Source organism: Herpailurus yagouaroundi, unplaced genomic scaffold (assembly GCF_014898765.1).
Source record: "Herpailurus yagouaroundi ecotype Mexico unplaced genomic scaffold, PumYag 141, whole genome shotgun sequence".
Classification (NCBI taxonomy): domain Eukaryota; kingdom Metazoa; phylum Chordata; class Mammalia; order Carnivora; family Felidae; genus Herpailurus; species Herpailurus yagouaroundi.
In genome coordinates this window covers 54,716,244-54,743,616 of record NW_024412396.1, presented here as the reverse complement: position 1 = coordinate 54,743,616, position 27,373 = coordinate 54,716,244, and the positions used below count along the sequence as shown (strand labels likewise).

Here is a 27,373-nt window from a genome sequence, read left to right as displayed (position 1 = left end):
GCTTTTCTTTTTCCTTTGTCATGGAAACATGTTTTAAGGGAAAGGGATACACATAGAGATTTAAAACTGGAAGAGGCCATCAAGTTCCTTCATTTCTTTCTTTTTCTTTTTTTAAGCATATTTATTTTGAGAGAGAGAGCACATACACACACATATACACACACGTGTGCGCGCGCACACACACACATATTGGGGGGAAGGGCAGAGAGAGGGAGAGACAGAATTCCAAGCAGGCTCTGAGTTGTCAGTGCAGAGCCCAGTGTGGGGATTGAACTCAGGAACTGTGAGATCATGACCTGAGCCGAGATCAAAATGTTGGATGCTTAACCAACTGAGTCACAAGGTGCCCTAGGCTCCTTCATTTCTACAGACTTAGAGGTGGCCCAGTGATTTGCACAAGGTCCAGCAGTTACCTCGCATCCAGCCTGCTTTGTTAATCACTGGGTGATTTAGTGTGCTCTGCTCATAATTCCCACTTGCTGCTGCTTAGAAATATTTCTAGAGTTCACGTCTTTTATGCTATGGGACTAGCCAAGAAGAACAATTCTTAGTTTGCTCAGCCACATAAAAACTGAAATTGCCAGTTTTTTTCTGGGCAACACATAACAGTTGGGTCACATCAGGTAGATTCTTGTGAAGAGATGATTAGTAGTTTCAGAGTCTGAAAAAACAAAGCTAAGCCTTTCCCCTCCTTCACCTCATAATAGCTGCTCCTGTATCCTGTTTGACTTTTCAGTTTTGAGGAATTCACATTCTCTTTGGTTGTATCAGGGAATGTGAAAATGGACCAAGCCAACATAAAGCTAATTTTATATTGTGGTCACCAGCTAAGTTAATAGCATTTGCCATTTGCTGAATCTTCAGTATGAAACTCTATCTAAAAGTGAGAAGCTCAGTGTTGACCTAGTTCAGTTGATATTTGTTGAGCATCTTACACAATGTTGTCACTGCAGTTAGCATCAAGCAAGTCTTCTAGAAAGTGTCAGTTATTTTGATATCACCTGGGATTCAGACGTGCTGGTAGCTTCTCTTCCTTCTGGGAGATGATTAGGTTAATGCTACCTCTCTCCAGAGATGAAATTTTGCCCCATGAAACATCACCTGCACAAGGGTTAGGTCAGTCATCTTGTGTATGTAATGGGTTAGGAATACATGTTCAAGAAACCAGCCTTTTATAAGTCCCATACCACTGCGGCTAGTGTAGGGACAGCTTACAAAACTGTTTGATTATGCTCTTTTGAGATGTGGCTCTGCTTATTTGGGGTTAGATGGGAGTTTTCAAGCAGTTCATAGTCATCCTGCATGTTGGGGAGACTTTGCCTCATGTTCCGGGTAACCTTTTGGACCTGAATACCAGTGCTATTCTTTGGAGAAACCCTCTGGCCTCGGTATGCCTGAGCCTGGCGTTTACAGATGCCAAACTTGCTGAGCAGGATAAATACATCCCTCTGGAAGGTTTTTGTGAAAATAGCATAGAGAAATGGATTGGCACAGGAGTTAAGTGGATAGAAGAGAACTAGCAAGATTTTGGAGTTGGTAACAGTGATGAGAGGCTTGTTCATAAGTGCTGACAGAGCATAGAATGAGATTGGAGCCATGCACATGAAGTCAGTGAAGATCAACACAGCCATCCTTTTCGCAATTTTGGTGTCTTTGTCCCCGGTGTTGTACTGGGGATTTCGGACTGTGATGTAGATCTTCACGTAACAGGAGCAGACAATGATAAAGGCGACTATGTTGAGCAACAGAACAAGGATAATATATGCCAGGGCAAGAGGTGTCTCAGTGTCCATGGGCAGGCAGATGCTGACCTTGGCATAGCTGCTTATTCCCACCAAAGGGAGCAGGGCCAGCAGGAAGCAGCAAACCCAGCCCCCAACCATGATGGCATATGCGTGCCTGAGGCGCATCTTCCGGTCCAGGCGCATGGCGAAGGTAATGGCATACCAGCGCTCCAGAGTGATGACTGTCAGTGTATACACTGACAATTCACTGGCAAAGACAGTGAAGAAACCAGCCGCATTGCATCCAGGGCCTGTCTGCCAGTCAATGGCATGGTTGTAGTACTCAGAATGAGTGTAGAGGTCTACAGAGGCAATGAGGAGCAGATACATTCCCATGCAGAAATCTGCAAAGGCCAAGTTGCACATGAGAAAGCGTGGGACAGTCAGTTTGTAGTGGCTGGTAAGGAGGATGATCAGGACAAAGACATTGCCCAGGAGAGCCAGCAGACTAACAAACCACACCACAATCCTCAGGAACTTGTAGCCCATTATGTCTTCACAGGGGTTGAACTCATCTGACTTGGGAGTACACACCATGTCTTCATTGCCTCCACAAACAGTGTAGTCATAATGGCTATCGAAGGCCTGTAGGGTCTCTTCTTGTGGGTTTTTAAGCTCCTGGCCAAAACCAAGGATCTCGTCTTGTTCTTCAAAGAAGACATAATAATGAGAGTTGCTGCGAGTATCCTGGAACTTAGAGTTGTCCTTGTATCCAGCATGGCTGTCACCTAGATACTCTTCATATTCCTGGTCGAAGGGACCATTCAAAGCATTCACAGATTTTCTCTGACGCAGGCTCCGAATACTGCTGTCATTACACATGAAGGACTCAAGGATTCTGTAAGGCAACAGAAAGAAGTCACTGCTTGCTGAAAACCCCTAATGGTCCCCCCAGGACTTAGCAAAATATGCAGAATACTTACTGTGATCTACATGAGTCGACAAGATTCTACATAGTCAGGCTTGTTTCTCCTTCATTACTTCCTAGTACCCACCCTACCCCTTCCCCTGCTGTACTCCAGTGACATTGGCCCTTATTTCTCATCTGCACCCAGTTCAAGAACAATAATGAGTAAAAAAGCATGGATGGTAGAGTCAGTCTGCCTAGGTTAGGATTTGGTTCTACCATTTACTAGCTGTTCACCTTGGGCAGGCCTATGAAGCTTGGCTTTTCCCATTTTTATTTATTTATTAAAAAAAATTTTTTTAACGTTTATTTATTATTGAAAAACAGAGACAGAGCGTGAGCAGGGGAGGGGCAGAGAGAGAGAGGGAGGCACAGAATCTGAAGTAGGCTCCAGGCTCTGAGCTGTCAGCACAGAGCCCGATGTGGAGCTTGAACTCAGAAACCACAAGATCATGACCTGAGCTGAACTTGGACGCTTAATCGACTGAGCCACACAGGTGCCCCTGGCTTATCCCATTTTTAAAGTGGAAGGAGTATCTATTTCATATAGGGTCGTTAAAGGATCAGATGAGTATATTTTTTTAAAACTCTTACAAAGAGCACCTGGAACATTGATATGCCATGTATGTGTTGGTTATTATTATTACTATTCAGAGCTTTTGAACTCCATGTTCCCTTTGCCCGAAAAACGCATAGCTGCTTCTACTCATTATTCAGTTTTAAATTCAAATGTTCCTTTCTCAGTGAGGCCTTCCCTGATCTCCTTAAATAAACTGTCCTACTTTGTGTTTATTTCCTTTGTAGTAGTATCTGATATCTTCTTACTTGCTTGTTTATTTTCTGACTTCCCCCACTAGACTGAGAACAAAATGCGGGAGGGCTTTTGCCCGACCTATTCATTGCTAGGGGATTGGACAGTGCCAAGCACGTGCTAGGTGCTTAATAAATACTTATCAAACAAATGAATAAATGGACACGATCATGCAGGCAGGCTCATGGAAGTGAGATTTAGTTTTTCACTAGCCTGCCATACTGACATCAAAAGGGATTCTTTAATTTGTTTCAGCTGCAGAAGCAGATGTTAATTCATCTATTGAGCTCTGGTTAAAATGCCTAAAGGACTGCCTATTGCAGCTTGTTTAGAGGTTAACGAGAAAACTGGACCCTGCCCTTGAGGTACGCTCTAGCCTCCCACCCACCCCTGGTGCTTTCCTACCCTGAGGCCACACAGCCTCAGTATCAAGCCTGCTCTCACCACCCCATACCTGACTTCTGGCTTTCTGCAGGCATTAGGCCATACTGGCCTTCTTTGCACAGGTGTTCAACTTTCCCCTTTGCTTCTGCCCCCACAACTAGATCCCATTTTATTTCTTTTTAAAAAAATATTTATTTATTTTTGAGAGAGAGAGAGAGAGAGAGCACGAGCAGGGGAGGAACACACACACACACACACACACACACACACACAGAATCTGAAGCAGGCTCCAGTCTCTGAGCTGTCAGCACAGAGCCTGACACAAGACTTGAACTCATGAACCCATGAGATCATGACCTGAGCCGAAGTCAGACGCTCAACCAAATGAGCCACCCAGGCGCCCCTAGATCCCATTTTATTTCTGACTACAAATATGAGTCAGAAAGTCAGCCAGTAGATATTATATAGAAACTGAGCAGAAGTGAGTAAATGATAAATGAAGGTGGTGTTAGGACACAAGAGGGGAAATAATGCAGAGTAAAAATGTAAGTGAAGAAAAGATTCAGACAAAGCACAGAGAGAAGAGGCCATTCCTCCTTTGCAGCTCGTAAGCAGCCTGATAATAAAATAATACATACCATAGCTAATGTTTTTTGAGAATTTAAAATATTCCAGGTAATTGTGATAGGTGTTTTCTATTCAGTTTCTCATTTACTCTTCTCAAACCCTCTGTGAATAGTAACATTACCGTCTCCACAGAGGCTCAGGGAGGTTGAGTAAGCAAGCTGGAATAACACAACTAGAAAGTGGCCGAGCTAGGGTACAAAGCCAGTTGACTAGGAATCATGTAGTATGATCTCTACAAGATTCTATATGATCCCCCCCCCACCACCTCCCTGCTGTGATCCGGTGACACTGGTCTTATTTCACATTTGCAGTCACTTTGAATCTGCAGTCATTGTGTCCCACGGATTTCATGATGCTCATGGATGCTTCCATTCTTTCTACCTGGCTCTCAAACCACAGACCTTTCCCAAACCCAGAAATTAATTCAACTTGCACTGAAACCTTTTGTTGCTTTTTCCAGACACCTGTATTTACCCTCTGATTTTCTTCTGATTCTTAAAAGCACAGCAGTGGCTTGGATAAGAAAGGTCAGCCCGTGTGAGGTGAAGGAAACTCAAGGTAAGTGGAAGTTTCTTTAGAGTCCAAGTGTTTCTTGCTATCAATTCCTTCAGGTGCTCCAGGCCTTTGGATGGCAGGGCAGTGACACTGGTGTAAGAGACGTCCCTAGGGAGGACAGAACAGAGTAGTTCAGAGAGGCGGTGAGCAGCCAGAACCTTCTACTTCTTGGCTAGAAAGTCAGGCAGGCCTGAGATTAACAGGGGTGTGTTCTCTTCTGCTGTTGAATATAGACTCAGTTCTTTAGATACTGCCACCGGCTGAAAGAGGAATATTTGGTTTCTAAGTTGATATGTTACAAAGGACCCCCCATTTTTGTCACTTGGAATTCCAGTATGCATCGATACAGATAATAGCTTCACAGACATTTTCTTTTATTCATTGCAATACATGCAAACTCTTGGAATCTGAGATGGATATCAATTTTATTCCAGAAATTACAACATATAACTACTAAAGTGTCTCACAACATAAGAGAAATATATTTGAATGGGTTTAAAGGGGCCTGAATTGCTCTCAGTCTCTATGGGGTCTAGGGTTTGGGGATTAATAAGCTGTTCACTGATATGGGCCAACACCAGTGTTATGAAAATCTTCTCCTAATGATGCAGAGCTTGGGAGTTATATAGTGAATTCCTGACTCTGAACAACCTCCCTACGCTTCCTTTAGGAGGCTGTCAACATATTTCCTGTAAAGAAAACTCCAGTATTTACATTATAATCAAGTCACCTCTGAAAATAATGAGGAAGGTGGTGAGGCTGGAAGCAACACAGACACTAGTGTTAGTTACTCAAGTAGAAGTAATTCACATTGTAGTGTAGCATTTCCTATTCTTTTCTCAGACCCAGACAGTCCAGATTATATATCCTCTCCATCGTTTTGTCTTGCTTGCATTGAATAATAGCTTGAATAAAACCATGAACATTTAACCTAATATCTCATTTTATATTTTATCAATTAAAATAGTCACTGAATAGTCTTAGATTTTACATGATTTTTACACGATTTTTTTATTATGATTTTTTAAATAATTACACTTAAAATGTTTAATATAGTTAGTAGTACTGATTAGCAAGTGAATTCCAATATTTACAGCTTCTTCCTCCATGTCATTGCCATTGGACTTAGCTGGGATTTACATTCTCTGGGTTCAAGGCTGCTAGAACATGCTAGTCATTTTTTACAAACACAAAGCTCTCACATTAAGTCCGTTCTTACTACAGAGCTGTAATTCTCAGGGAAGGGTGCCACATTTGCTATTCTGTGTTGTATGTACTTTAAAAATTCTATAATTCAGCATTTCTCAAACTTGCCTGGTGGTAAGAATTACCCTTGGCACTCATTACTATATGATCCCAGCTAATTTTGAAAACTAAGCAAGTATGTGTGGGAAACTGGCATAAATGAACCACTTTGCAGTTAATGAGCGAGTTGAGGGATTTTAGAGCCAACCATAAGGGGAATTGTGAAGTAAGTGAAGCTAGACGTTACTCTTCTGCCTCATCTGTCCTGTTGATGCTGTATTTTCCCTTTTAGACATGCTGTCTTCAAGGTGTTGCTATCTTCCTGCCTTCGGTTTTCTGAAAGCAACTTATGTGTCTCTTTATGCAGTGATGCAGTCATGTCAGTGAAACAAGAGAGCATCTCTTGGCTCATTTTCCCTGCTTTGCTATCTGTTGGATACACTGATTGCATGTGTTCATCTGAAAGAGCTTATCCTTCCAAGTACTGCGTTTGCATTTTAATAGCTATTTCTTGAGAAAATACTTTAGGAACCATCCCAATTACTGAATGGCAAAACACCCCAAAACTAAGTGGCATCAAACAACAGTCTTTTTATTGCTAGCATAGCTTTTGTGGGTCAGAAATTTGAACAGGGCGTGGCAGGGGTGGCTTATCTCTGCTCTATGATGTCTGGGGCTCAGCTAGGAAGACTTGCCAGGGCAAGTCAGTGATGGGGGCTGGTATTATATGCAGACTCCTTCACTTACATGCCTGGGCCAGGGCTGAGACGACTCAAAGCTCAGCTCAGCTGGACTGTTAAGATGGCTTCTCCATGGGGCTTGGGCTTCTCACATCAGGGCAGTCAGGTTCTGAGAGGGAACATTTTGAGAGGAAGCATCTGGGGTGTCCCAAGAGAACTAGTAGATTGAAAGGTGGGGAACATAGAACCCATCTCACAATTGGAGAAGTGTCAAAGAATTTGGGCCTTAGTTAAAAAACAAACAAACGGGCGCCTGGGTGGCGCAGTCGGTTAAGCGTCCGACTTCAGCCAGGTCACGATCTCGCGGTGCGTGAGTTCGAGCCCCGCGTCAGGCTCTGGGCTGATGGCTCAGAGCCTGGAGCCTGTTTCCGATTCTGTGTCTCCCTCTCTCTCTGCCCTTCCCCCGTTCATGCTCTGTCTCTCTCTGTCCCAAAAATAAATAAACGTTGAAAACAAACAAACAAACTGCTATAGTAATCCATGTGGTGAGGATAGGATTGAGGCAGATATTTGGTGAAAACTACCAATTTGCCATTCTGTAAATCAGTGTTTCTTGTCCAGGCACCAGCGTGGACCAGCATCAGAATTACATGCAATACAGACTCCTGAGCCATACCCCAAACCAACAGGAGGAATCTGCATTACTTAAGATGCTCTCTAGGTAATTTAGAATCTACCTCAATTCTCAGAACATTTTTATGAAGCAGATGGAAATTAAATCGAAGACAAAGAAATGAGGCATGTTATATCCAAAGAGACTCAGCAAACAAGGGTAACTATAGTTTGGATCTAGAGTTCAGGTTCAGTGCTCCAGGAACTCTTCTCTACTCCCTATCATCAATCAGGTCTCTGGAGTCTTTGAATATATATCCAGGCGCAGTAACCCTCCAGGGACTCATTAGGAATCTGTTGGGGAGAAACTGATTCCATGCTGTGTCTGAGTGTCTGCAACCCAAGCATATCTCAGATGGCCACCAATTGGGTCTCAGAGGGGCTGAATTGGGAGGGTGCTTGGACATGCATGGAGAAAAGCAGGTGTTGGGAAATGTGTAAAACTTATGATAGAAACATCTGTAACATAATGGGTACATGGCATATAGTAGGTGTTCAATAAATGTCAATTCCCGTCTTGCCCAATTTGGAGTTTATCTTGAGTCAGAAGCAAGGAACCCAGAAAATATAGCTCCAGGCCAGATCTTGACTTACATATCCAACTGCTTATTTGATATCTCATCCTGGATGCCTCATAGGCAACTTCAATTTAACAGGTCCATCCTACACTTAGCTTTTGATTCCCCATCCCCACCCAACGTACTCTTTTCCATTAAATCTAGCAGAACAAAACAAAACAAACATCCAAAAAACTTTTGAATCCATGTATTTCCATCTCCAGTTTAAACTCTCTAGTCTAAGCTAATGCCATCTGTTGGTACAATAGCTTTCTTGTCTACCCTTCCTCCCTTCCAGTCCATCCTTCACATAGCAGCCAAAGTAGTCATCATATATGGGTTGAGTCATAACATATGGGTTGAATAACCTTTCAGTGACTTTCCAATGTACCATGAATAACACTTACTCTTCCTGCCATGCTCTTTAATGTCCTACAGATCTGGCCTATGCACTCATCTCAGGCACCTAAGGCCACTTACAGCCCAAATTAGAATCTATTGGAACCATGTGACTCCCTGCTGTCAAGAGCCACTTGATGAAGCGCTAACTATCCATTAGGCCTACTGTTACCTAAAGTGCTCCTGAGCTGCTGCTCTTTCCTGATGTAGGTCGCTCCACTCATGCTACTTTGGTACTTTATAGAGTCAAGCAAGAGGACTGACTGCTTTTTCTCGTTATTGGGGATTTAACCCCTCTTGCAGAGAGCTACAGTTTTAATCAGATATAATCTGGCTGCTATCAGAAAGGAAGGTAGTTCCTTTATACTTGAACACGGTTGTAACACTGACTCTCCACTCAAAGAATTCCTGATTCTTCCCTCCAAGCCTACTGGTGTTTATTTCCTATTTTCTGTCTACCATCTTGTGGGGCTTGTGTTCTCATGGAGTCTCTTTTGCTCTTGCCCTACATTTATGCCATGAATGTCTATACTAAGATGCGATTGAGCTATACCCCTCATCAGAGGATAGCTCAGTTGTTTATAAGTCTAGCCATTTACAGTCTCCTAGTTCTCATTACAACCACCTTAGTTTAGGTGTGAATTACATTTCACCTGAGGTGTGCAAAAACTTTCTGCCTGGTCTTAGAAACCTTCTACTAATCCCACTTTCAGACTTAAAGACAGAATGTTCTTTCTAAAACTCGGATCTCAACGTATTGCTTTCCAGCTGGAAGCCATGGTTCCTCCAAAGTCTATACAATTCTAGCTTCTGAGAAGACTGCTCCTTGTCCCCAGTGGAAATTTCTTCCTAAATCTTGTGTAGTGTTCTTGATTTTTTCCCTTTCATTGGAGGAAATGTTTGAGTAATTTCTTAGAAAGGCTATATATGAAAGAGATATTTTCTGCATTCTTGCGTGTCTGAAAATGGCTTTTTTTCCCCATCCTTATATTCAGTTGATACTTCACCTGGCTGTAAAATTTCAGGTTGTAAGTAGTTTTTCTTCAGAATTCTAAAGGCTTTACTGAATTCTATCACTCATTGTTGCTTTTGGTAAGAAAGATGAGATTTAGTTTCTTATTCTTTGGTCATTGACTGGTTTTTACTCTCTGGTAGCTTTTATGGCTCTCTCTCTCTCTTTAATTTCCAGTTTTACTGAGATATAATTGATGTATAACATATGTAAGTTTAAGGTATACAACATGATGATCTGATACATGTATATTTTGTGAAATGATTATACGGCACTCTCTTTGTTCCCAGTGTGAGATTTCATGAAGGTAACCCTTGATATGGATCTTTTTGCACTTATTGTGCTGGCCACTGAGGGTGGGGGTGGAGCCTTCAATCTGGAGGGCTATGTTCTTCAGCTTTCGGACAATTTTTGGTATTGTTTCCAGGATAACTTACTCCTTGTATTTTCTTTGTTCCCTCTCTGTAATTCCTAGGAAGTGAAAAAGGAACTTCCTATATTCATCAGACTTATTCCCATTTTTTCTTGTGATTTCTCCTATTATTTTTTATTGAATCTAATGGTAGAATTCTTTGACCATATCATCCATCTCTTCTACTTAATTTAAAGAATTAATTAAAAAATTTTGTTTCCAGGGGCGTTTGGGTGGCTCAGTCAGTTAAGTGTTGGAGTCTTGATTTCAGCTCAGGTCATGATCTCACGGTTCATGAGTTCAATCCCCACATTAGGCTCTGTGCTTACAGTGAGGAGCCTGCTTGGGATTCTATCTCTCTCTACTCTTTTCCCGTTCACATTTGTTCTCTCTCTCTCTCTGTTTCTCAAAATAAATAAATAAAACTTAAACTTTTGTTTCCAGCTTTATTGAGGTATAATTGACAAATAAAAATTGTATAGAGTTATGGTGTATAATGTGGTGTTTTGATATATGTGTACATTTTGAAATAATTACAATTCAACCAATTAACATATCCATCACCTCACACAGTTTTTTTTTTTAATGGGGAGAACATTTAAGATCTACTCTCTTAGTAAATTTCAAGTATACAAAATGGTATTATCAACTGTAGTCACTCTGGTGTACATCAGGTCCTCAGACCTTAATACATCCTGCATAACTGAAACTTTGTACCCTTTGACCAATATCTCCCTATTTCCCCATCCTTCAATCCCTGGCAACCACCAATCTACTCTTTTACTATAAGTTCAATTTTTTAGATTCCACATATACATGAGATCATGCAGGATTTGTCTTCCTGTGCCTGGCTTTGAATTTTTAGTTTTAGTTTGATGAAAGCTGGGACTCTGCCTATTCTGTTCATTGCTGTATTTTTGGCACTTAGACTGGTGCTTGAAAGACAGAAAGTTGTGACTACATATTTGTCAAATACAAAGATACATTTTAAGAAGAGCTTTCATGTTTTCCTTTTTTATAGCGTATTTGAGGAAGCACACTATGTTTAGAATGTTTAGAAGAATGGCTTTTAAATTCAGACTATCTGGATTTGAATCCTGGCTTCTATACTTACTACCAGTCACTTAACCTTTTTGTGCCTTAGTTTCTTTATGTCGGGTTTGTTGAACAATAGCTGGCAGTGTGTTCTCAATAAATATCTATTATCAATATTGTCACCTTGCAATGAGACATGTCTTCTCAGATTTATCTCAGGTCACTAATGGTTGCTTTGTTGAAAGTTCTCTCCTGTTCTCTTCAATGTGTTTGGCTCCTCCAGGCTTATTTCCACCCCACTTGTTTATCTTGGTTTTGATCTTTCAAGTCACAAACGTTCTTTGGCCGGTGATCCTAGGTTGCATGCTCATGCTTAAAAACAAGGCACTGAAAATCTAATTGGGAGCTTATCCACTGGCGAGAGTCTGCTTTAGGACAATTGTGTGGCCTATATGCTGGTGTATCCTAAAAATGCCAGAATATGGAGGCTTTTTGTTTGTTTGTTTTACAATTTGTCAACTTCTTCAGAAAAGAGACTTCACATTTCTAGCCTAGAGGGAAGGTACTCTTGGCTGCTGGCATTTTACATGAATAGGGCGGTGGGCTAACATTTTCAGATGCAGACCCTCAATAAATCCTTCTGTTTATAGCCCCACGTTTCACTCTGCCACTTGCCACCCCCATCACCTCCAAATCCCACACCCTTCAGAGGTTCTGCAAGGCAAGGCAGCTGTCTCCTCAGGTGTGCTTCCTCTGAGTACTCATGTTTGTCTCCTTCTCTTCTGCCTTTTCTCATTCAGAATTCTGTAGCTCACCAGACCACCCACGCACTCTCATCTGTCCTCTCCGTCCTTGTGGATTTATGTATATCAAAATGCCATTCCCGTCATTTTAGGGGCCTCTCAAGAGGGAGAGGAAATAAAAGCTTAGGTTGAATTTATCACCTTAACTCTTAGTCATTACTCCATTTAATACGTAGATCTGTGCAAGAGCTTAGAACAGATACTTGTTGAGTGTTGAGTCAGCCAGACAACTAGACAACTAGGCAGATTCCCATCTCTGGTGTTGATGGAGAGAACGAGCCTCAGTCTGGCAAAATCCCCAAACTCAACAAGGCAGGGATCATTTTAAGTTATTTGAAGCTGTATCTTTCCTCATTCACCTAATTTTTTATTTGACCACTTTGAATCCAGGATTTACTAACAGTGTACCTTCTTTCCTAAAATAAAACTTGCAAAACGTAGCAAGATTTAAACATTTTGTTTTGGAGTGAGAGAATATGGAGAGCAGCTATCAGCACTAAAGGGGCCCAAAATGATTTGTGAGTGTAGCCAAATGGATGGAGACCTACAGGCTGGAGGGCTGCCCTCTCTCTTAGTGACTTTGGCACTTTCCACAAAGAGCTCATTAAGTGTTGGGTACCAAGCTTCCTGAGAATTTGTCTCTAGCAAGTATTTACTCACAAAACAATGCAGCGGAGCTAAGCCTGGCAGACAGTAGGAAATCTAATTGTCTAGGTCATGGGAACCACCTCAAGTTATGTGTCTAATGAAAGTAACAGGACATGAATTTGGAAAGAGTGAGACCTGCAGGGTTATATACAGGGCAAGAATATCATGGAATTTTAATGATGCCAGGAAAAAAAAAAGACCCAATTGATATTCGGTGTCATCAGAAGAACAAATTTCTCCTCAAGCAATTATGTATTCTAACATCCCCAAACATGGAAATAATTTCCATTTTTGTGATATGCATTGTCATTGTTACTTAAGATGAACCTTTGATGAATTCAATTGTAAATGAAAAATTTTTTTAGTGTTTATTTAATTTTGAGAGAGAGACAGAGTGCCAGCTGGGGAGGGGCAGAGAGAGAAGGAGACACAGAATCCAAAGCAGGCTCCAGGCTCCAAGCTGTCAGCACAGCTGACATGGGGCTCCAACCCACCAACCGTGAGATCACGACTTGAAACGAAGTCGGATGTTTAACCGACTGAGCCATCCAGGCGCCCCCAGTTGTAAATTAAATAAGCACTAATTAGCCTGCCAGTGTTTCAGCAGCAATTTCAAGTCTCTTTAATGTTTGCTTGTAATAAATGTGGGCTTTTCCTAAAGGTCAATAGGTGGAAGCTGACCCATTAAAAATGTATAGTCACATCTGCAAATTGGTAGATGAAATGCATCTAAAACAGAAAGAAGATTAATTTACCATTTAAAAGGCAGTTTAATTTATTAATACTGACTCAGAAAGGGCTTAAAAGCTTAAGGGCTTAAAAGCTATATGTTCAAGAGTGAGCCTGATTGATTATGAGCATTTTAAAACATGATATGCATTTATTCAACAAATATTTATTGATTGCTTTTTATGTATTGATCTATGATACAAGCAGCTAGGTCTCTAGCAGTGAAGTAAATGGGAAGAAATTCTTGTTCCTCTCATGCTTATATTCTAGTGGAGAGAGAGGGACAATAAAAAAAAAATAAGTAAAACACAGAGTATATTTGGGGCACCTGGGTGGCTCAGTTGGTTGAGCATCTGACTTCAGCTCAGGTCATGATCTCATGGCTTGTGAGTTTGAGCCCTGCCTCAGGCTCTGTGCTGGCAGCTCAGAGCCTGGAACCTGCTTCAGATTCTGTGTCTCCCTCTCTCTCTGCCCCTCCCCTGCTCATGCTCTGTCTCTCTCTTTCTCTCAAAAAAATAAATAAGCATTAAAAAAAAAATCGTATATTTGATAATAATAATAATAATAAGTACTATGGGAAAGAGGAAGACAGGGAAGAGGAAAGGAAGAGCTTAAGAATGGGGTCACAATTGGGGAGGGTGTCAGGGAAGGCCTCATGGAGGAGATAGTTGAGCAGAGGTCCAATGGAGGTGAGGGAGAGAGAGAAACATGTTGATGCCTGAGGCAAGAACAGTGCAGGCTGGGAGACCAGATAGTGTCATAGGCGCTGCTATGTTTGAGGAAGCAAGGAGGCCAGTGTGGCTGGAGCTGAGACAGTGGGGGAGTCGAAAATGTGGGTGAAATCAGAGAGGTAACGGGGAGCTAGATCATATTCCTACAAGGCTGTAGGCCATCAGAAGGACTTTGTCTTTTATCAGAGTGAGATCAGAAGTCTTCAGAGGAATGGTGTAATCTGACCAAGGATTTCAAAGGACCAATCTGGATACTGCTTTGAAAGTAAACCAAAGAGAGCAAAGGGTAGAAACAAGAAGACCAAGGTCCAAGGAAGGTGCCTTGGACCAGAGTGGTAGCACTGGAACTGCTGAGAATGGTTGGAGTTTCTATAGATTGAAAAGGTAGAGCCAATGGAACTTTCTCATGCATTGGATATGGGTGGGAAAAGAGGGGAGTCAAGAATGACTCTGAGAGGGGTGCCTGGGTGGCTCAGTGGGCTAAGCATCTGACTTAGGTTCAGGTCATGATCTTGTGGTTCATGAGTTTGAGCCTTAGCTCAGGCTCTTACATCCAGGCACTCGGAGCCTGGAGCCTGCTTCAGATTCTGTGTCTCCCTCTCTCTGTCTGCCCATCCCCACTCATGCTCTATCTCTGTCGCTCTCAAAAATAAATAAACATTAAAGAAAATTTAAACAAAAGGTTAAAAAAAGAATGATTCTGAGATTTATGGTCTGCAACTAAAAAATAGACTTTCCATTTCCTGAAATGGGGAAGTGAGGCAGGTATGGAGGGAAAGATCACGGGTTCAGTTTTGGACAGGTTGAGTTTGAGATGCCTATTAGACATCCAGATGGTGATAGTGATAAGCATGCAGGAGAAACATACAGGAAGGAAGTGCAATGTGTGCAGCTTGCAAATTTAAATAGGGTGTTCAGGGAAGACCTCGATGAGAAGGTTACATTTAAGCAAAAATTGAAGGAGGCGAAGGAGCAAGTCCCATGGATACCTGGGGGAAAAGCCATCTATGTAGAGAAGACAGTTAGTGCACAACCCCTAGGTGGCAACATGTTGGAGGGGGATGTGTTCAGTGTGGCTGGTGTGGAGAGTTGAGTAGGAAAGAAGTAGGAGATGGAATCAGAGAACAGATCATGGATAGGGAGCTGTTTCAGCAAAGTCTTTGCTATTTGTAAGAACTGGAGCATTTTAAGCAGAAATTGAAGAAAATGATCTAGGAAAGTTGGAGAATTACAACAGGTGCAAGAACAATCATATGTGAAAGGGGCTCACTTTGTGCCTCTTTGTGCCCCTAGGAAGAGACGGTGTTTCTGGGTTAGTTAGTGCTGGTTTGCATTCTAGCACCATTGCTTATGGCCAGATGACCTTGGGGACTTACCTATTATCTCTGCACCTCAGTTTCTCTTTGTTAAATGGGGATGATAACACCTGCTACTGAATAGTTAAAAAGGGTAAAGGTGATATACTATCTGTAAAGAACAGAGAACACAGCTGAAGCTCAAAAATATAATTGCTTTGTAACTCAGAAATCACTGTTAACCTTTCCTCTATCTCTCAAGTTTGTATAATTATATTTCTTTTAAGCCTTTTGCTTCTGTGACCTATGAAATCCCATGGAACTTACCATATAAGCATAATGGATTCTTCAAAGACAAACTACCCATATACTGTAAGTCAGTATGGTCAGCTCTCCACCACACAATGACAAGAGGAAATGATGGCAATTTATTGCCAATATTCAGATACTGAAATAAAAACCTATCCTTGTCCTTAGTGTTGAATCCTCTCCCTCTCCTCCCCAAAACACATACGAAATGACCATCACCACAGTGGCTAAAGGACCTCAATGCTACTGGTGAGACGTGAAAAGTCCACTTTCTTTTAAGGTGTTTATTTCCTTTAGACTCAGAAACAGAACATAATTAACAAAATGGATTTCAGTGACTTGGCAGAAATAGTGTGTCAGAATGATAATCCTTAACTACCTTATTTCCTGTCGCAAGAGTAAAAATCTCAGAAGAGTCAAAGAATTTAGCATTCATCTATACTTACTTGGGAAGAACTGAGTGCCTAATTGTGCACACCAAAAACTGTTTCATGTGCTTATGTTTGTGGGTTATTTGTTGAAAATTTTAATCCTAGGTTAATTTTCCCCTCCTATCACTAAGTCTGTTGTCAGCATCTTCTAGTTAATTGTAAAATCATGAGTAAAACGTGCTATAGAATAATGATTTTTGCCTCATCTATTTGGCTCTATGCAATCTTTTTTTCACCCCATGACTGATTGAAACTTTATGTGGGGAAATCACCAAAAACTCTGAGAGGAGTAGTGTTGGAGGGGTCAGAATCCTCTGGGATTGATAGGATGAAATAAAATAATTTATACAAAATATTTAGCAGACAGCCTAGTAGGCGCTTACTTAAAGGTAGATTGTTTATACTTAAAATTGCAAAGAAGATGTGCTCTGACTTCGTTACGGTTGAGGACTCCTGACTAAAGAGCAGTGATTAGTTAATAAAACTGTTCAGAATTTATATGTTTTAGAACATTTTGTAAGCATTGTTTTCCTAGAATTCAGACTCAGCAAATATTCTTTTATGTTCTATCAGTTTTGACCAAAGTAAAAAGCCCTTACTTAAAGAACTAATTTTAGCAAAACCATGTTACAAGAAACAGTTAATGGGTTTGTGAATTATTCATTTTTATAGATGAAAGGTCATCCCAGTTTACTGTCCATATTGGCATAGATATGAGAACATTTATTCAGACTGAATCCCCTGGTGGAAAACGCATGATCATTTGAGGCCATTGCTCCAGGACACTGGCTCTTGGTGCTTTGGAGAACTTCTCTTTCAGTTAAAGTAAAAAAACTTTTGAGGATTATAGTAGTTGAAATTTTAGTCAGTTGAAGAAATGCAAAGGTTCATATGATTTTGAGGACCTTTGTAATAACTCCATCACCTCTCTCCCACCAAGAGTCAGCCCCCTAGTTTAGGAATTCTCTGCAATGTTTTCTCATTAGGTATAAAAAGTAACCCTACCATGATAGATTGCTGTGACTTAAAGTATTAGCTCTGTTTTCTCATATCAGTGGCTATGGTAGTAAGAGATGCTACTGATCAATAAATTTGGATTTTTTTGTTATCCAACTCTCGTGAATTGTTGACACGAGTCTTCCAGTCTGAAGATTCCGAGGACTGAAGTAGGCCATCCTACTTCAAGAAGCCAGCATGCACACAATTATGGAAAGGTTTCTATCTACTCTTTCTCTTCAAATTCTTCTGTGACCTTCCTTGTAGCTCTCAAGGACTGAACAAAATGGTCGCAAGCCATCTCCTTGCCTCTGGAGACACAGGTGTGTGTCTTAGGAGGGATGACCCACTTCGGTTGCTTCCCCAACAACTTGGATCCCTTGGCAAAGGTCTGCTGGCTTGATGGCTTGATGCCCGAGCCAGAAACTGTAAGAGTATGTTTACCTTTGCAACTCATTTATCACTCCAGTGAGCAGAGCAGCCTAGCAGACAAACCTCCTCTGGTTTTCCACCCCTAGGAGGTTCCCTTCCTGTCCAAGAGAGCTGCCCCAAAGGCTCTGTTTGACAAACACAGAAAGGAAGACAAGGAGTGCCAGGCTGATTAGGTCTTTGGATTTGATCTTGTCCCTCTCTTTGGAGGTCCAGTGCCTGCCAAATAGCCAGGAGATATAGATGAGCAGTCACAGCACAGTTGTTGGGACAGCGGTATCCAAGACTAATAGTGTCAGGGCCAAGGGTGGGTGAGGGTGAAAGGAAGAAGGCATGGGGGTGAGTTGAAAAGGGCCACAAACTGTAATGGGTTATATAACTATTACTAATATTTCCATAGTAATTCTTCAGTGGGCCATCCTTGACCTGCTGAGTCAGGTCATGTTCCTCACAACATGATTTCAACACAATACACTTTTCCAACACTATCCTTTGCCCCAAATTATGTTTTGTTGCTGTTATTGTTACTATTCTTTGAACACATCCTATGTTTTTCCGTAGAATTGCCTTTGTTCTTTCTCCATCTCTGTCTGTTGCAATTCTACCCCTTATCTGAAGCCCATCAAATACCATCTTCTTTAATGAGGCCTTTGCTGGTCACCCTACCTAGAAATGGTATCTTGATTCTCTAAATATCTGTCATGGCTCTTTTGACATCAAACTTACAGTTATTTACTCACATTTCTCCTAAATTTGGCTGTCACCTCTTTAAAAGCAGAAGTTATGTCTTATGCTTATAACATTCATGGAGTTCAGTAGGTGCTCAGGAAAATGTAGAATAAGTGAGTAAATGAACACCTTGCACAAGTTTGCTTCATTTTCTTAAAAAAATTTTTTTAATGTGTATTTATTTTTGAGAGACAGAGCATGAACAGGGGAGGGGCACAGAGAGAGGGAGACACAGAATCCGCAACAGGCTTCAGGCACTGATGTGTCAGCACAGAGGGCTGTGCTGACGCAGGGCTTGAACCCATGAACCGGGAGATCGTGACCTAAGCCACAGTTGGACGCTTAACCAACTGAGTCACCCAGGCACTCCTACAAGTTTGCTTCAGATTAGCTATTTCTCCTTAGAAAGGAAAGAGAAAAGGAGAGGTTCAACTATGCATGGTGATGGCCTGGGGGGTCAGGACTAAAGCTGATTTCATTTAGGACTAAAATGTACTCAGGATTGCAACTCAACAACAAAAAGACAATCTAATCAAATAAGGTAAGATATTTGAGCAGACACCTGGCAAAAGAAAATATACAAATGGTTATGAGGTACATGAAAAGGTACTCAACATCATTAATAATCAGGGAAAACAGAGTAAACCATAATGAGAAACCACTTTATAGCAACTAGAATGGCTAAATCAAAAAGACTGACAATATAATGAGTAAGCAAATATCAAACTTTCATACCTCTCTGGTTTGAGTAGAAAATGGGATTTTTGGTAGGCATTATTTCCCATGAAGTTAAATGTAATCTGTCCTGTGACCTAACAATTTTACTCCTAGTCTTTTACATTAGAAAAATACATAGATATGTGGTTGTATACGGAAGGTGGAGCATGAGGGAATTTTCTGGTTGATGAAAATGTTTGAAGCCTTGACTAAGATAGGATAACAAAATTTTGCCCAAACTTATCAAATTGTATACTTGAAAACTGCATGTTATTGTATGGAAATTATATCTCAATAAAAAAATAAATTTGTCCAGGCTCATACCTAGAAAATTATGCATTCAACACACCAGTGGACTTCAGATATGCCCAAAAGAACTGTGCCACAATTTTTCAGCCATCTAATAGTATGATTTTGTGAAGATCATTGAGTAAAAGATAAGAACATAAGGTGCTTATTCTTCTGTAAACCCAGATGGCAGTGCCTTGATCTTTAGATTTTTAAATAATTCATTTGATCAGCTAATAGCAACAATAGTTTATTTTTGTTGAGGCATGTTACACAGACTCAAGGATATTGTTACAGAGCTGTTCTCTTCTTAGGAGATACTTATAATAGTGACTGGGACTATTATAATCATTTTCTTTTTTTTTTTTTTTTTAATTTTTTTTTTCAACGTTTATTTATTTTTGGGACAGAGAGAGACAGAGCATGAACGGGGGAGGGGCAGAGAGAGAGGGAGACACAGAATCGGAAACAGGCTCCAGGCTCTGAGCCATCAGGCCAGAGCCTGACGCGGGGCTCGAACTCACGGACCGCGAGATCGTGACCTGGCTGAAGTCGGACGCTTAACCGACTGCGCCACCCAGGCGCCCCGTCATTTTCAGTGGTAGGTTAAATGCTTATTAACGTAAGTTACATAATTTAGACCTTAGAGAACTCTGGTTATTATGGAAGGCATTGCATTTCAGTGCATTCTTTCCTTTGGGATTATAAACACCGAGAGCTTCTCTTTCAAAATAAGATTAAAAGAAAACAAGATAATCAAAAATGAAAAGCATAAAAATAGAAAATGAGATTGCATGTCTTGATTAGAAAAACAATAGGTAATAAATGTTATTGAACTCCCAAACTATATTAAAAGGCTTTAAAAAATAGGAAAGGGTGGAGAACAGGCCGTACTTTAGATGTTGCACCTGTTTTGAATTAGATTCTTTTTTGAGAAATGACCTTGAGAAAAGATGGTAAACTAAGTGGGCAAATTTACTGTTTTTGTTGACTGTTAGAAATGACTGTGTTCTTTCTTAAATATCTTTATGAAGCAGAAATATATACCAGCCATTTTTCTTCTCTTTAGTTGGAGTTTAAGGTTTTCCAAGTTGGCTTTAACACCAACTCACACCCAAATCATGGCTATTTGGTATTCAGTTACAACTTATCAAATATTTATTGAATACTTGCTGTCTTGTCTTTTGAAGCAGGGAAATTACAGAACGTGTAAGACATTGTCGATTTCCTTAGGATCTTAAAATCTGGTTAATAGGGAGAAGATCTGTGGGAAATACAGTGATAAAGATTTTGACAAATGTTCAAGACAAGAGGTACATGGTGATGTTGCAAAGCCATTCATGAGTAGTTACTAGATGCTCTTTAAGACAACTGCCTGAAATCTGAAGGGTGAGATTGAACTCTTTGTTCATTTCTTACTTTCCTGCTACTGGCATTTCAAATGCTGCCATATCCATTGTCCTCTTTTCCTGTGCTTTATGGTTTTCTTTTTAAATTAAATTCTAATTTTCATTAAAATAATGTGTGGACCTATTTTTAAAAAGCAAACTACACTGGAAGCTTAGTTATACAGGCTCTGGTGCAATTCCTCCCTGCAGTCTGCTTTCTGATGCCCTGAAAACAACTACTTTTAACTTTTAACTGGTATTTTTTTTCCCATAATTGTAAATATATTTTGATTTATTGGCTTTTGATTCACCCACTGACTTCCTGCTAGGGAAGATGAGGATTTAGCTCTCTTCTATCACCCTACACACAAATTCTCCTGACACCCCGTCTAATCTCCTGAAACAGTTTTAGGACATATTTGGTTAAGCTTATATTTAGTATTTTGGTTATTACAACTCTGCATATTTTGATTTCATTTCCTTTCTTGTGTAGCTTTATTTCCTTATGAAACATCTTTATGAAACATCTCTCTTATTTATGTACCTTGTTTGGATGGACTTCTTGCTAAGTCTTGCACATGCTCTATAGTTCTCTAAAACATCTATCAAAATAGTTGTTCATACAGCCAATCCTGTCAGATAATGTATCAATCTATTTTATTTCCAGAACTTTCTCTTGGAGCTCTCTTGGTGGGGAGGGTTATCAGAAGTCTCCATTCTAGCCATTTATTGAGATTTCCTCCATAATCACATCTCCCATTACCACCTACATTCCAAAGCATCTCAAATACATCTCTAGCCCTGATCTCTTGTGTTACTTTCCCATCTGTAGCTATCACAGTCTGCTTGGATGTGTCACACACACCTCAGACTGTTCTTCACCACTATACCAACTCCTCCCACAGTCTTCCCTTTCGCAGGAAGTAGTGATCCCATTCGTCTGGCTGCTCACGCCAAAACCCTTGCAGTTGTCTTTGATTCTTCTCTTTTGCTCATTCCCTATGTACATTCCATCAGCACATCATATTGGCTTTACCTTTAAAATATAGTCTGAACTGACCGTTTCTTATGCCCTCACTGCTACTACCTTGTTACAAGCTGCTATCACCTCATGCCCACATTGTTTTTATACATTCCTAAGTGGTGTCCCAGCTCCCAGACTTGGCACCCTACTCTCAATACAACAGCCAATGTGACCCTACTAAAACAAAGGCCAGATCATGGCAAAAGACTCCAATGGCTTCCTCTGTATCTAGGAGCAAATAAAAGACCTTAAAGTGACATTTAAGGCCATCCACAAGTTGCTCTCCCCACCCCATTATCTTTTTGACCACAACTTCTATCTTTTTCCTGTTTAGTTTACTCTTCTTGAGCTACAACAGCCTCCTTGCTATTCCTCAAACATGCCAGGAATGTTCTTACCCGGGGGTCTTTGCACTTTGTCTAGAATGCTTTTCTTTCTGGTAGTCACATGCCTTGTTCCTTTATGACTTTCATATTTTTTCCCAATTGTTACCTTCTCAAAGAGGCTTTCCCTGACCACCTGTCAAAATAGGAACCCCCCCTATCAAAAGCTCCTAACGAAGCTTAGCCTATGATCAATAAATGTTTACTGTACATTTTCAGAGGTTGATTAGGAAGAATTTAATCAAACTGATGCAAATGGATCAGAATGACAGGGAAGGAGTAGAAATTTCAGGCAAGTGAGATAACTAAATCGGAGCTAAGTTCTGAAAAACCTGAAATTAGAAAATTTCTCTCATATTGTCATAATATTTGAGAACAAGTGATTTAACCAAAGGAGAGACAGAGAGGAGAAAGAGCCAGAGTTCGGGACTGAAATACTGGGGGCAGTGATCGCTAGTGAGAAAGATTAGGAAGGAGTGACAGAAAGACTTAGAAAGGTAAGAATAATGAAGTATCAAGAGGCAGGAAGAAGCGAAGGTAATCACAATGCTTAACATTCGTGAGACATATACAAAGTGCTTTTACTTTATTTTCTTACTTAAGCTTCACTACTTTTAGTAACTCTGCTTTGACAAATAAGATCACTGAGACATGGGTCTCACAATTAGTGATGAAAGCAGGAGTCAAGTCCAGGCCTCACTCCTAATCTAGCTCACTTTTCACAACCTGGCCTGTGTCCAGAAGCAGGAATTGCATTGTCAAGTACTTGCACAGCTGCTCTTAACTTGGCCAGAGAGCCTTGAAAAAAAAAAAATCTTGCCAATACTATCAAAACAACTTTTAAGCAACAGAAACAAATAGATACATTAATTTACCACTTAGAAGTATAAATGGACACTCTCCCTTAAGGACAAAGTACTGAAATATCTTTAAAATGTGACTGCTATTTAAAGGCTACAGCATTTACAGAAGTGTGATTCAAGTATTTATTGTATACCGTATTAATTTTGCTAACATTTTTAAAGCTAGTACTATGTTTTAGGCATGGTAAAACGAAGTAGAACTGTAGAAACAAGACAGGCATAACCCTGCCCTCAAGAGCTCTTGGAGAGATAGACAGAAACATACTACTGTTGCTTTGAGATGCATACATAGAGGGGCTAGAGTACAGAAGAAGAAATGGTTATCTTTCCCTAAGGAGAATAAGGGTCAAGAACGACTTCAGTGAGGAGGAGGTTTTTGGTTGAAAGATAAAATGGTAGTAGGTGCTAATCAGACAGATGAGGTTGTGGTAGGGTTTTCCAAGCAGAACGAAGAAAGAGTTTAACATAGCCATGTAAGTAGGTTGGAGTATTAGGAGAGCTAATACAGACAGATCATTGGTCAGGGGTGTATAGTGGTGTGAGAGACAAAGCTGAAGATTATAATGGAGCCTTGCGTGCCACACCAAGGTCTTTATCCTGAGGGGTACAGGAGACCAGAATTAGTGTTAACATCCGATTTGCATTTTAACACACACAGGCTTGGGGAAGACGGAATTGAGAGGGACCGAGATAGAAGGCAAAGGGAGATTTGGAGGCTCTTGTCATCTAGACTAGTGCTACTCAAAGCTTGGTGCCCACTGGCCAACTGTTTCTTATGAGTCCTTGACAAATGTAAGAAGCTTGTACTGTAAGGCAAGCCAATGACTTCATGAAGCACACTGTTCAGTTGGGGCAACTTTGCTTTTATGGGAAGATTTTCTCCATAAAAGAAGCTGTATTTTGATGTACATTCTGGGGCTAGCCATTCACCTTGTAGTGGCCCCGATTTGAGTGGTCGTAGTCTACATCATTGGTCTTTAAATTCTTCCAAGGTCACATATTCACATGCAAAAACTGAGTATGTGCCTTTAACCTGTGTACATTTATGATCTCCATGCACACATTACTGTAATACCATGTTATATACACTATAAAACACACTAAACATACATTTTAAAAGGATAAGATGAAAATAAATGAGTAACCTTTTAAAATTTTTTTTTCAACGTTTATTTATTTTTGGGACAGAGAGAGACAGAGCATGAACGGGGAAGGGGCAGAGAGAGAGGGAGACACAGAATCGGAAACAGGCTCCAGGCTCTGAGCCATCAGCCCAGAGCCCGACGCGGGGCTCGGACTCACGGACCGCGAGATCGTGACCTGGCTGAAGTCGGACGCTTAACCGACTGCGCCACCCAGGCGCCCCGAGTAACCTTTTAAAAAAATTTCACTAAAGTGAAAGCACTGTAATTAAATATACTTCACTAATTTTGAAAATTGCTGTTTAACCCTTTCTGATATAGCTATTCAGAGGTCTGCATCTGTTTCAGTCTAGGTTTAAGTGGCTGTCAGTGAAAAAGTCACCTCACAAAGATAGATGGTTCCCCATGGACTAAGGCAGGCATGGCTGTACTCACTAAGTTAAGATTCTCAACTCTCAATCCAATTCAGGAACTAAATACAAGTTTTTTATTGAAATTCATATTCTTGGATGTCCATCAGTTGTTTTTGCACACTAACCTATGCATGTGTCATTTTCATATTTTATACACGTGGATTTTAAGACCATTGTAATTATTGATTTGAAATATTTTTAAAAAGGATAAAATTCAATTTCTGGTTTTAACAAACATAATTTTCATAAGTGATATTCACCATTCTCATCAGGAAGATTACATAACTTGGAAATGTTTTTAAATACCTGTTTCTAAAGGTCATTTCCAAAGCACAAATTTCTTCAGAGAAACAACATTAATTAGTGAAGTATCACCTTTATCCTGAAGGAGCAGTTATAATTCTTTAAAATTTTTTAAAAAATGTTTTTATTTTTTTGAGAGAAAGAGAGAGACAGAGCATGAGCAGAGGAGGGGCAGAGAAAGAGGGAGACACAGAAATCTGAAGCAGGCTCCAGGCTTTGAGCTGTCAGCACAGAGCCCGACTCGGAGCTCAAACCCATGAACTGTGAGATCATGACATGAGCCAAAGTTGGATGCTTAACCAACTAAGCCACCTAGGTGCCCCTTGAAGGAGCAGTTATAAAGTTGTCTTTTTTTTAATGTTTATTTTTTTATTTTGAGAGAGAGAGAGAGAGAGAGAGGGAGAGGGAGAGAGAACAAGTGGGGGAAGGGCAGAGAGAGAGAAGGAAGGAGAGAATCCAAAGCAGGCTCCTCACTGTCAGATCAGAGCCCGACAGAGGGCTCGATCCCACAAACTGTGAGATCATGATTTGAGCCAAAATCAAGAGGTGGCTCAACGGACTGAGCCACCCTGGAGTCCCTATAAAGTCATCTTTTAAAAGTATCTTCCAGGTTAAAAAAAAAATCACACAAAAGGCCAGCACATTTTTTTTTTCACTTGACTTTTTGTAGAAAGAAAAATGTGTAATGCTTTTAAGTACTTTGCCCTCAGTTAACAATGAATCCCATGTGGTATAGTAGATTTTTAGGGTCACTCTGCCCTCTCATATGGCACCTATGTGTTAAGAAAATAAGGCCATATGGCCACCTGGGTGGCTCAGCCCATTGAGCGTCCAACTTCAGCTCAGGTCATGGCCTCACACTCATGAGTTTGAGCCCCCAGTTGGGCTCTCTGTTGTCAGCACAGAGCTTACTTCAGATCTTCTGTCCCCTTCTCCCTGCCCCTCCATTGCTCACGTGCTCTTTCTCTCTCTCTCTCTCTCAAAAATAAAAATAAAACATTAATTTAAAAAAGAAAGAAAATAAGGTCATAAATTCACTTAACTAGGTGCATTCAATCTAAAAAGGAAGTACGATTGTTAGAAGTGAAAGAGTGACGATGTTAAGTACTCAAGACTGTGGATCACCCACTGTTCCCTGGGAATGCGTCCATTTCCTACCTGACACCTGAGGGGCTGCAGTCATCTGTGTATATAGTACCAAAACTTAATTTGTCCTTATTTAAAAACATTTCTTAATGTTTATTTTTGAGAGAGAAAGAGAGAGACAGAGTGTGAGCGGGGAGGGGCAGAGAGAGAAGGAGACCCACAATTTGAAGCAGGCTCCAGGCTCTGAGCTGTCAGCGCAGAGCCTCACGTGGGGCTCGAACCCATGAACTGTGAGATCATGACCCAAGCCAAAGTCAGACCCTTAATGAACTGACCCACCCAGGTGCCACCTTATTTTTAAAATCTTAAATATAAATAGAACCTCTAATATTTATCCTTGCCTCTAATGGATTACCTTGTGCCTTCTCCTGGGGTGCTGTGTTCTGCTTTGGCAAGGACTGGACCAGATGTTCAATGGTGAGATTCTAAACTGCTGTTTTTAAAAATAATTATGTCTCATCTTTTCCAGTGATTGTAAATTTTACCAGATAGGAGTCAGACAATTTATACTCTTCCTTCTTCATGCCAAGCATTGTGCAATGCACATTCACACACATTTTTCTCTGCACAGAGTGCCTGCCACCTGTTTGTAGACCTTGTGTCTCAGAATTTTGCAAACAGCACCTGCTCAAAGATGCCTGGTTTTTTTTTGCACTGGGGGCCTCCATGAATGTCCAACCAAGGTGGCTTCCTAATGAGGCATCCGGATGGTACGGTGGAGTGTGAGGGCTTCTGAGTGTCAAAGAACAAGAACTTTCTTCCAAGCAGTAGCCTATACAGCTGGGTGGAAGACTACTGAGGATGTCTTTAGCCAAGACAACATGGCCTACCTGTAAACATCAGCCTCTTCTCTTAGTGACTGTCCTTTATTCCCAATAAAATAAAATAAAGACCGACATATTCTTCTGTATGTCTTACTCACAGCAAGGTTGGTCCACTGTATACTCCTCCAAATGCATCTTGGTCAATAGCTGTCAAGTACTTATTCTTGTTCAGGTAACTAGAGAGAGAGAAAGAGAGAGAGAGAGAATGAATTAGGTGAGGTTAAGCGAATTGACGCAAATTCCAAAATAAAATGTGAGCATGGTTTCCCTAGCTATTAACTGGTTTCTAAGAATTTGGAAAACACCTTACCTTCTTCTGGCTTAAGCACTCAAAACATTCTAGGTTTTAGTGGTGCAAGGTTTATACATATTAATTACGGCAGAAGTCTTTGAAAGTGAGCATGTTCAGGATCCAGTTTGCATATCTAGATTTTATAAAAATTGTCTCATTCCCTATTTACAGGCATACCTCAGAGATGCTGCAGATTTGGTTCCAGACCACCACAATAAAGTGAGTCAAGTGAATTTTTTGGTTTCCCATTGCATATAAAAGTTGTGTTTAGACCATATTGCAGACTTTTAATTGTACAATAGCATCATGTCTAAAAACCCAATGTACATATCTTAATTGAACACTTTGTTGCTAAAAAATGCTAACAGTCACCTGAACTTAAGCAAGTCGTAATCTCTTTGTTGGCGGAG

At 40.6% G+C, this 27,373-nt stretch overlaps 1 protein-coding gene across 5 annotated transcripts in view; it reads right to left on the bottom strand.

Annotated features, from left to right (window-relative positions):
* Positions 1-241: 241 nt before the first annotated feature.
* TSHR (thyroid stimulating hormone receptor) overlaps positions 242-27,373 on the bottom strand; it is a 159,506-nt gene continuing 132,374 nt past the window's right edge. For all 5 annotated transcript variants that reach the window (XM_040477915.1, XM_040477913.1, XM_040477914.1 and 2 more), the window contains 3 exons: positions 26,770-26,847; positions 4,988-5,176; positions 242-2,622 (listed from right to left, as the gene is read on the bottom strand). In XM_040477915.1, the coding sequence (XP_040333849.1) occupies positions 1,212-2,622; positions 4,988-5,176; positions 26,770-26,847 (1,678 nt within the window). In that variant the 3' untranslated portion in view covers positions 242-1,211. The remainder of the gene's footprint in view (positions 2,623-4,987; positions 5,177-26,769; positions 26,848-27,373) is intronic.